This window comes from Miscanthus floridulus, chromosome 2 (genome assembly GCF_019320115.1).
Source record: "Miscanthus floridulus cultivar M001 chromosome 2, ASM1932011v1, whole genome shotgun sequence".
NCBI lineage: Eukaryota > Viridiplantae > Streptophyta > Magnoliopsida > Poales > Poaceae > Miscanthus > Miscanthus floridulus.
In genome coordinates, this window is record NC_089581.1 from 182056927 (window position 1) to 182068187 (window position 11261).

The 11261-nt window shown below is 53.6% G+C and overlaps 1 protein-coding gene across 1 annotated transcript; it reads left to right on the forward strand.

Moving 5' to 3' along the window:
* The first annotated feature begins 510 nt into the window (after positions 1-510).
* On the forward strand, positions 511-2220 carry LOC136540908 (protein NODULATION SIGNALING PATHWAY 2-like). The gene has a single exon (XM_066532947.1). It carries the CDS (start codon positions 526-528, stop codon positions 2218-2220), a length of 1695 nt encoding a protein of 564 aa, XP_066389044.1. The 5' UTR covers positions 511-525.
* The last annotated feature ends 9041 nt before the right edge of the window (positions 2221-11261 follow it).

The window sequence follows — 11261 nt, forward strand, 5'->3', positions numbered from 1 at the left end:
ATGAGATATCGCGTGTCGAACGGACATGTTTGATGAGTTTATTTGAGAAATTTTTATGACACATACTTACACCGTTAATATTAGGAGCATTCGATTATACCAAGCCTTAAAGATGACTATGATGACAGTAGAACTAGGAAAGTTGTAGGATGGATAAAAATGGATAAAACTTTTTTTGGGAATAAAAAATTGGATAAAACTTAGTATAGTACTGTTTGTACGGTTTACCAAACAAGGAAAACAAAACCCGTCCAGCTCGTCAAATATACTAATACAAATCATCGTGACATCGCCGGGCCGTCGGGGTCCCGTCGCCCAAAATGGTCAGTGCAGGTTCGTCGTCCGAGTCTATAAAAAGGCCGCTCCCCCTGTGTCCTCCCGTACTCGTCGAATCACCCTGCTCCCCTCCCACCGATCCATCTTCCCCTGTTCCCACGCGCCAAAATATTTCCGGATTCCGAGCACCAAATCAGAGCACAGCTCGGCAGGACACTCACCTACAGGGAGAGGACGCAATCGCAGGCCATGGAAGTGACTATGGACGACGTGGCCGGGGATGTCGAGTTCTCTGGCTGCAGCTCCACGACCACCTCGTCGTCGTCGCCGTCGCTGGACGACGGCATGGGGATGTACGCGTGGAACGCTCTCTCCCCGGTGACCGACTGGGGCTCGCTCTGCGCTGACGACGGCGCCCAGGACCTGCACGGCCTCATCGAGTCCATGCTCTGCGACGACACGCTCCTCGGCTCGGCCGACCTCAACCCGGCCATGTTCCCGGACGACGTGTACTGCTGCTCCAATGGCTCCGCCCCGAGCAGCACCACCACGACGAACCCCGGCACGCCCGTGAACGACGGCGACGCGCAGAAGGGCGACTGCCACGAGAAGGGCCTCCGCCTGCTGCACTTGCTCATGGCGGCGGCCGAGGCGCTCTCCGGCCCGCAAAAGAGCCGGGAGCTGGTCCGGGTGATATTGGTTCGGCTCAAGCAGATGGTTTCCCACATCGGCGACAACGCCGCCGTCTCGAACATGGAGCGCCTCGCCACGCACTTCACCGACGCGCTGCAGGGGCTGCTCGACGGCTCCCACCCCGTCGGGGGAGCCGGCAGGCAGGCCGCCGCGGCCGCGGCCCACGGCCACCTCCCGCACACCGGCGACGTGCTGACGGCATTCCAGATGCTGCAGGACATGTCGCCGTACATGAAGTTCGGCCACTTCACCGCGAACCAGGCCATCCTCGAGGCGGTGGCGGGCGACCGGCGCGTGCACGTCGTCGACTACGACATCGCTGAGGGCGTCCAGTGGGCGTCGCTGATGCAGGCCATGACCTCGCGCCCCGACGGCGTGCCTCCGCCGCACCTGCGCATAACCGCCGTCTCCCGAGGAGGCGGTGGCGGCGCCCGGGCGGTGCAGGAGGCCGGCCGTCGCCTGGCCGCCTTCGCGGCGTCCATCGGGCAGCCCTTCTCGTTTGGGCAGTGCCGTCTTGACTCAGATGAGCGGTTCCGTCCGGCGACGGTCCGGATGGTCAAGGGGGAGACCCTCGTCGCCAATTGCGTGCTCAACCAAGCCGCCGCGAGCACCACCGTTAGGCGTCCCACCGGCTCGGTGGCGTCTTTCTTGGCCGGCATGGCCACGCTCGGGGCCAAGGTCGTGACGGTGGTTGAGGAGGATCAAGGGGACGCGGAGAAGGACGACGAGGAGGCGGGCGGCTTCGTGGCGCGGTTCATGGAGGAGCTGCACCGGTACTCGGCGGTGTGGGACTCGCTGGAGGCCGGGTTCCCGACGCAGAGCCGTGTTCGCGGCCTAGTGGAGCGGGCCATCCTCGCCCCAAACATCGCCGGCGCCGTGAGCCGAGCGTACCGTGCCTCGGACGGCGATGGCGAGGCGAGGGCCGGGTGGGGGGAGTGGATGCGCGGCAACGGGTTCAGGGCCGTGCCGCTGAGCTGCTTCAACCATAGCCAGGCCAGGCTGCTTCTCGGCCTGTTCAACGACGGGTACACGATGGAGGAGACGTCGCCGAACAAGATCGTGCTCGGCTGGAAGGCACGGAGGTTGCTGTCGGCGTCAGTGTGGGCGCCGCCGCCGGTGTCTGTGCCGTCGTCGCCGACGGAGGCGGCGTTCCAGCCCGTGGGGATGTCGCCGGCCAGCGGTGGCGTGGGCCGCATGGACTTTGACTACGTTGATTCGTTCCTCGTCGAGCCCGCTTATGCGCTAGTTTAATCGTGGTTGGGTAGAGCGATTCAGCACCTTTTATCTCCGAGAGACGTTTTAGAGTTGTTGAGGTGTAAAAAGTTCAGTAGGGTTTCGCTATTTCACTGGTTTGTAAAATCAAAGAGGCTGAGAATCGCTAACTCCAGTGTCCAGTCTCCTTCCACCAGAATCTAACCATTGGAGATGGAACAGGACAAATAAAAAAAAAAGGTAGATCGAGTGTCGAAGGCTCCTCCATAAGTGGAGTCTGAGAACGAGAAAAACCAAGACAAGCCTTCTCCCGTAAAATATGCGGAGAAACCGCTAAAACCAATTATGTGGATAAGGCTGGATGTACCTGTATCTTTGGGCAAACCCCATATCTATCATGTTTCTGCCATTAACGATTTTCTACTCCCCATTTGAAATGACAACACTTATCTAATGTTATTTGAAATTCCTAATCAATATTTTTATTAATGCAGTGTTTTTAGTAAAAGTTTAATGTCAAGTACTAATGATATATGATTTTTTTCATCACATAAATGCAGTAATATTGATAGTTTGATTATCGGTCAAAGTCTTTTTCTTGTGAAATGAAATATACCTTGTGATTTCAATCTAAGTACTAGTTTGCAACATAACAATGATTATTAGGTAGGACGAAAAAAGTGGCTAATTTGGCTAGTTATACATCAAATGAAATAGGCTTTGTTCGTCAATCTCTACATTTGTAGACCGAGTTTCATTCTTATAAAGGTGCTTATAAAGGTAGGATGTGTGTATGTATTCGTACGGTAAGTGTACATATACAAGTGTCTGTGTCGGTGTTTTCGGACCATCGACGAGTAAATTTGTATTTGTGCGTCTGGCTCGGATGGTGTGCTCGGAGGACAAAAGGGTTTATACTGGTTCAGGCGGAATGTCCCTACGTCCAGTTTGCTGCTGCTCGTATTACCGGTACTTGGTTTACAGTAGGGGTTATAAACATGCGAGAGAGGGAAAGGATTCCAAGTCTCTGATGGAAGGAGTGAACATGTGCTGAGAGCTCGATTGCTCCTCAGCCGTGTGTTTGTGTCGTGCTCTTGTGTTTTTATCTCGTGGCTCAGTCTCGTGCGGATCTGGATCCCTCTTTCATGGGGTGTCCTACTTCTTTTATAGGCGAAGGAAAAGCGCGGGTTACAACGGAGGAAAAAAGAGAGGAACGAGAGGGAGCAGAAGGCTTCCATAATCGCTAGGTCCTTCTACTACTTCATGCGGGTCCCGCCGATACTATAGATGTCGATAGGGACAGCTCCACGTCGCGACCCTGTTCGTCACTGGTGCCATACGCAGGTGTCATCTGCCGGTCATGGCGTTCCATTCCGTCCCAGCGAACGTCGTGGTGAACTGACGTGCCTGTTAGCGTTCATACGAGAGTTAGACAGAATAGCACCGGCACGCCTGACACTGTTCTTGATGTGAATCCTCAGGTATGGCCCGTCATGGCCATGGGTTATATCGAGGCATGCCAGTCTCCTCCCTGGTGTCAGAGTTTTGACCCAGGCCCATACGCTTGGACCTGGAGTGGTTGGCGACGGTATGGGTTCCTGTTAGACGAGACGGAGCCCACGCCCAAGGGGTCGGCTAAGATAGAGCCCGCACCTAAGGGGTCGGGAAAGACGGAGCCCGTGGCCTTGGGGTCGGGCGAGATGAAGCCCGCACCCAAGGGGTCAGGCAAGACAGAGCTCTCACCCAAGGGCACGGACGAGACAGAGCCCGCGGCCTTGGGCGAGACAGAGACCGCGTCCTTGGGGTCGGGCGAGACGGAGCCCGTGGCCTTGGGCGAGACCCCCGCGGCCTTGAGGTCGGGCAAGATGGGAACTGCGTCCTTGGAGTCAGGTAAGACGGAGCCCGCACCCAAGGGGTTGGGCGAGACGAAGACCCGAGGCCTTAGGCGAGACCCCGTGGCCTTGGGGTCAGGCGAGACAAAAACCACGTCCTTGGGGTTGGGCAAGACAGAGCCCGCACCTAAGGGGTCGGGCGAGATGGAGCCCCGCAGCCTTGGGCGGGACCCCACGGCCTTGGGGTTGGGCGAGGCATTTTAATACGTCTTGCTCCATCCGAGGAAGTCAGCATGGGCGCTAACTTCCTTACTTTGGGTATCCCTACTATCGATACCCGATAGTAGCCCCTCGAGCCTGCGGAGGAGTAGAATACTCCTTTGGAGGCTTTTCCGGAAGGGAAGACTTTGAGGGCATTAGCCTTCTTTTTGTAGCCCACGGCGTGTCCTGGTAGGACGTCAATTTCCTTTTGTCACGATCGATCTTCTCGGGGGCATGTAACCTTAGGATTCAGGAGGTCGAAAAGATTTTTCTTGATTCTGGTCCCCTAGGATCCTATCGGTCCATTGTCGTACTGCGACCGCGTGTTCGGTCTCCTTACGAGTCCAACTTTCCTCGAGCCCCCGTGCGTAGCAAGGGTTCGGTCGAGGGTCGGCTCGTCTTTGTGATTGTCGTCCCTCAAACGTTTTTTCGATAAAATGGAGGGGCTGAGCCATGCCATGTTTTTCCTCGATGGGCGAAACATGGTGCTCGGTGAGCTGTTAATGGGCTAGTCTGAGTGGGGCCCCAGCTCCCTGTTCATAGGGGTCCAGCATGGGTCAGCTGGTGACCGACTCTAGATTCTTAGTGGCCAATCCATATAGTTCTCAGATCCGTTCGACTGGTCCCAAGGGCTCGTTGCCTTTCTTCGAGCAAAGACTATGGACTGGGAGGCAACCAAGACTCAAATGTGCGCCAAGATACTTGCGGCGCTTGTGCGCCCAAGTACTGACCGCTAGTGGGCCCATCCCTTTCCACCCCTTGGTCTTAGTGTGCCCCGAAGCAGTTATGAACCCATTCATGGGCCGGCCTTCGAACTCCTAGGCCTAAATGGGCCGTAGGAGCGATTTTAGCTATGTATCCCTCCTTACCTGTGACGGATCTTGGTCCATCAACCGGGCGAACCGTCATCCGTTGTTTCCTTTGAGGGCACGGACAGAGATTGCGTACGCACGATCTTCATAGGGAGATGACGTGACACGGCACAGTGGGTGCATGAATCTAGGTGGACGGTTCACCTTCTCGCCCCGCTCTACCTTATAAATAGCAGCCTCCCCTTCATGTTTCTACACACCAAAACCGTAGCCTTACCTTCTCTGTTTCTCCACCGCCGTCGTTCAGATCTGTCATGCTTGCTAGTCCACTGCCGGAGCCCTAGATCTATAGCCTTCACTCCTCCACCACCACCTTTGCATCTCCGTAGCGACCTCCATCCTCCATGGATTCATGGCATCGCTCTGATGTTACCTATGAGCGCATGGAGGGCCTCATCAAGCGTGGTCTTCTCCACGAAAGGACCGATGCGGCGGAGTGGCTTGTGCCCGGCCATGAGGAGGTGCTGACACAGCCTGATGGCTACGTTGTCTCCTTCACGCTCTTCCATGAGCATGGACTCATGGTTCCTCCTCACCCGTTCTTTTGGGGTTTGCTGCACCATTATCAGTTTGAGCTACAGCACTTGAACCCCAATAGGATCTAGCACATCGTGGCCTTCATCGCGATGTGCGAGGGGTACCTAGGGATTGAGCCCCACTTCGAGCTCTGGAGATATTTCTTCTCCATCTCCTTGATAAATAAGGAGACAGGTCGAGAGACCCCGGTGCTGATGGGATGCGCGAGCATTCACCTCCAGGGATAGTGGGTGACCAAGTACATGCCCTGCCAACTCTCTAGATCCAACAAGGGGTGGCACTCGCATTGGATCTGCTTGAAGGATGACCCTGCCGCACCCTTGCCTATCTTCTTCGAATGTTTGATCGAAGAGGTTACGCCGTCATGGCCGTGGGGGCCACCCATCAACGAGAAGAAGAGGATGCGCGACCTCCTCGAGGCCATCACATTCCTAAAGACCCACGGCCTCCGTGGGGCTGGCGACATTGGGGGGTATCACGCGAGGAGGGTGGTGCCCCTGATGACGCGCATCCTCCCACTGTACAGGATGACGCTCGACGCGTAGCTCGTTGGGACAACGCTCACCCAGGGGTTGCTCCGTGATAGTGAGGTCGCGTAGCACATCAAGGAAGCCATGGGGGAGGCCAACACTATGTTCCTGATCCTGGGGCATCCCATGATGCGGCCGGACACAGGCTTCATTGAGCTACCGGTGGGGTTAGTCTTCTAGGACTCCGTCACGCTGCTGCCAGAGCACTCGGTCGTGAGGGCGGCGAATCATGCCACAAATGAACAATAGAAGAAGAAGGATGATGCAGAGAAGAAATGGTGATTGAAGCAGCGAGCGAAGCTACAACGAGAGAAGCGGCGTCAAGGCTTGTCGGAAGAAAAGGAGGAAGAGGAGGAGGAGGAGGATGATGACTCCATGTCACCCATTCTGTGGGATGATCTGGACGCTAGGGATGAGGACTCACCTTTGTCACAGGCGGGGCCCTTCCCATGGCATGTCACGAGGTAGGAGGGGGAGGACGCGCCCCTAGAGCCGGTGGAAACAAACCACCCCGCTGCGTCTAGACCTTCGATGATGGCCTCAGAACTAGTGGAGACAAGCTCGCTCATGGTTCACGCTACCCAGATCATGGACCGAGCATGTGATATGGCAAGGAGTGCACTTCGCTTTGGCATTCATAGATCATTCGCGACCTCTCATTCTCATTACGAGAACATTGTTCTAGCGACGATGGGCCAAGGCTTCGCGCCCATCTATACCAACGCCAAGCTGGACGACATCAAAAAGGAAGTGGCCCCCATGGCGCATGACCTTTCTACCAAGATAGAGGATGAGATCATCCCCCCGAGGGCCTAGTTTAGTTAGGTAGGTCAGGCGGTTCACTTGTATTAAGTGGACAACTTCCAACCCTTTTGTTTCGTCTCAACAAGCTTGTTTTTTTGTTTAAACAAATTTGTTCTTTCTCCCTTTTTATGTGTAAAAAGAGGGCAATGCGTTCCGACCCTTCCTATTGTTAAGACCATAGAGCTCGAGGTGTGGGCGGGAAACTCTAGTCATGCTGGTAAGCACGAGTGTCGTAGCCGCTGGGCTGTAGGTTTCTCGCGGTTCGACCAGTTTTTCTCGGCGTTTGTTTTCGCAAAACCTTGCCTCTAGTTTTTTAACATGAGAAAGGGTCGGGCATGACAACTATTTCAAAAAGGGTATATGTATACCCTTATCAGCCCCCGAGTGAGACCCAACCCTTTGTCGTTGCTAGGATTGGGTTTCACTAAAGGTCGAGGAGATGATAGCGAAACTGGTAGGGGAAAGCGTTTTTTGTTTTAGAAATGTTATTCTTAGTTTTCGTATGTATCCCCACCCTAGGATCCGATCCATCATTCTGCAACCACGCGTTTAGTCTCCTTGAGAGTCCAACTTCCATCGAGGGGTCAGCTCATCTTTGTGATCATCACCCCATCCATGGTTTCCGCAATCGGAGGGATTGAGCTAACGTCACTTGCCTCGATGGCTCGAGTGTCACGCTCAGTGAGCTCGCTAACGGGCATGTTCGAGTGGAATTCGGGTCTATCATTCGTAATAGGGTCAACATAGCCCTCATGTGGGATTCCACTACTCCTTAACCCACCTCCAGGCAGATGCCCGAGTTGTTCCAGAGACCGATCCAGGTGGCCCGCTGGCCTCTCCTTGATGGAGATTCTATGGGCATGGCTCAAAGTTAGGATAGAATGAGAAGGTCGAGATGACCCTATTCGCTTCTGAGTGGGTCGAGCAAAGGCCACTGAGGCTCATCTGCATTTTCTCCCCTAGCTCTGTTTGACGCGAGGCAGCCTTGAGCCCTTCACGGGCCAGCCTTCGAACCCCAATCGGTTGTCGCTCATGTTGAATGAGACGACGGTCGCTTTGTATCGCGACGCAAAGCGTTGTGATGCAATAATTGCATATGTGATGCTTAGATGTATGAGAATGGATGAATGAATGTTCATGCACTAGAAAAGTAAAGTGGGGGTTGATAAAGTTACCTCGATGGCTCAAGTGACGGATTCAGGGAGCTCTTACCAGATATGTTCGAGTAGAATCTGGGTCCGTCGTTCGTGATGGAGTCAGCATAACCCGCATGGGGCATTCTACTGCTCCTTACCCGTCTCTCGGCAGCGGCCTGAGCCATCCGATCGACTTGGGTGACCCGCTGGCATAGGACTTACCTCAATGGCTCAAGTAATGGGTTCGGAGAGCTCTTACCGGATATGTCCGAGTGGAATCCTGGTCTGTTGTTCGTGATGGAGTCAGCATAACCCACATGGGGCATTCTACTGCTCCTTACCCATCTCTCGGCAGTGGCCTAAGCCATCTGATCGACTTGGGTGACCCGCTAGTATAGCCTACGGAGATAGAGGATGAGATCATCCCCCAAGAAATTAGTTAGGCAGATAAGCCAGGTGGCAAGCTCCTAATAAGTGGGCAAGCTCTTAAATTTTGTTATGGCCAAATAGATTTTTAGCCCTTCTCCCCTTTTTGTATAAAAAGGATAATGTGTTTCGACCCTTTCCGTTGTTAAGGCTGTAAAGCTCGAGGTGTGGGTGAACAAACTTTGATCACGCTGGTGAGCAAAAATACCATAGCCGCTGGGGCATAGGTTTCTTGTAGTCCGACCAGTTTTACCCAGCGTTTGTTTCCGCAACCCTTGCTTCTAGATCTTAATGTGAGAGAGGGTCAGGCACATAGAATGTTTGCTAGGTGGATATACTCTTCAATGCGTCCTGGCTCTTTCCATAGTTAAGGCTTAAGAAGCTTAGGGTGTGGAAAAAACGTTGATCATGCTGGTGAGCAAAAACGACATAGCCGCTGGGGCATAGGTTTCTTACAGTCCAACTAGTTTTACTCACCGTTTGTTTCCATGACCCTCGCTTATAGGTCTTAACGTGAGAAAGAGTCAGACATAGAGAATGTCTACTAGATAGATATGCTCTTATCAGCCCCAAGTGAGGCTCGACCCTCTACCGTTGCTAGGGTCGGGTGTCACTAAAGATCAAGGAGTTGATAGCAAAACTAATAAGAGAAAGCGTATGTAAATTAAGGGTAAAAGCGATGTAGCTATTCGATGTCCAGGCATTGATGAAGACTTTGTCGTCGATGGTCCTGAGCTTGTAGATGCCTGGTCAGAGCACTTCCACGATGATGTATGGTCCCTCCCACTATGGAGAGAGCTTATGGCGGTTCTTGTTGCTCTGGACGAGGCAGAGCACCAGGTACCTAACATTGAAGGCCTGACCCCGCACTCGACGACTGTGGTACCGGCGTAACGTTTGCTGGTACTTGGCCGAGCAGAGGAGCGTAACATCACGCGCTTCATCTAGCTAGTCCATGGCATCCTCGAGGGATGCCTTGGCTCACTGTTCGTCGTATGCCCTAACCCTTGGTGCTCCATAATCGATGTTGGTCGGGAGGATAGCCTCGGAACCATAGACCATGAAGAATGGCATGTAGCCAATGGCTCAGCTAGGGGTCATCCTTAGGCTCTAGAGCACTGTAGGAAGCTCCATGACCCATCGTCCATCAAACTTGTTCAACCAGTTGAAGATCCTAGGCTTGAGACCTTATAGGACCATGTCGTTCACGCGTGCGACCTACCCGTTCAAGCGGGGGTGCGCCACGGTGGCCCAATCGACACAGATGTGATATTCATCATAGAATCGAAGGAACTTCTTCTTGGTGAATTACGTGCCATTGTCCGTGGTGATGGAGTTCGGGACCCCAAAGCGATGGATGATGTCAAGGAAGAATAGCATGGCTTGCTCAGACTTGATCGTGGAGATCGATCAAGCTTCTATCCACTTTGTAAACTTATCTACGGCGACAAGCAAGTACGTATAGCCCCCGAGCGCCCTCTTGAGAGGTCCGACTAGATCAAGCCCTCAGACTATGAACGGCCACACAATGGGATCGTTTAGAGTGCTTGGGCCAGCATGTGGGTTTGCCGAGCATAGTATTGACACCCTTCATAGGTGCGCACAATCTGTTCAGTGTCGGCTACTATAGTTGGCTAGTATAAACCTTGTCAGAATGTGTTTTTGACCAGGGTCCTAGCTACGGCATGGTGCCCACAGACCCCACCGTGGATATCACTTAGCAACAACTTCCCTTGTTCGATGGGGATGCAGCGCTGTAGGATCTCGGTGTGGCTTCACCTGTAGAGCTCGCCCTCAATAATGACAAAAGACTTGGCATGATGCGCGAGCTACCGAGCCTCCATTTTGTCCATCGGCAGTGCCTCATGGAGGAGGTAGTTGAGGTAAGACGTCCTCTAGTCAGCCATAGGGTCGGGCTCTGTCGCTGGATCCTCGTCAAGCTCCATGACTTCAAGATCAGATGGAGCCGCCAGCTGGTAAGCCTCTGAGCCCAGGGTAGGCGGCCAAGGGCTTGTACTAAGGGCTCCTCGTAGCATACTAAGGGCTTGTACTAATCACTAGCGAAGATGCCCATCGGCACCAGCTCTCAGTCGGACGCTGTCTTTGCCAGTGCGTTGGCAGCATCGTTGAGACGCCTCAGGATGCGATTGAGCTCAAGACCGTCGAACTTGTCCTCTAGATGGTGGACTTCTTAGTAATATGTAGCCATCTTGGTGTTGTGGCAGCTTGATTCCTTCATGACTTGGTCAATGACTAGCTTGGAGTCACCTCGGACATCGAGCCATCGGTTGCCCAACTCGATGGCGATGCGTAGGCCATTGATGAGTGCCTCATACTCAGCCACATTGTTGGAGGAGGGGAAATGGATGCGAACCATGTACCTCATGCATACCTTGAGGGGCAAAACAAAGACCATCCCCATGCTGGTGCCATTCTTCATCAATGATCCATCAAAGTACATCGTCCAGTACTCTTGGTCGATGACTGCTAGTGACATTTGTACCTCGGTCTATTCTGCAATGAAATTAGCCAACACTTAGGACTTAATGGCTGTCCGAGGGGCATATGAAATGTCTTGACCCATTAGCTCAAGTGCCCACTTTGTGATTCTTCCTGTGGCATCCTGGTTTTGGATGACCTTACCGAGAGAGAAGGGTGTCACGACCGTCACTGGATGCGACT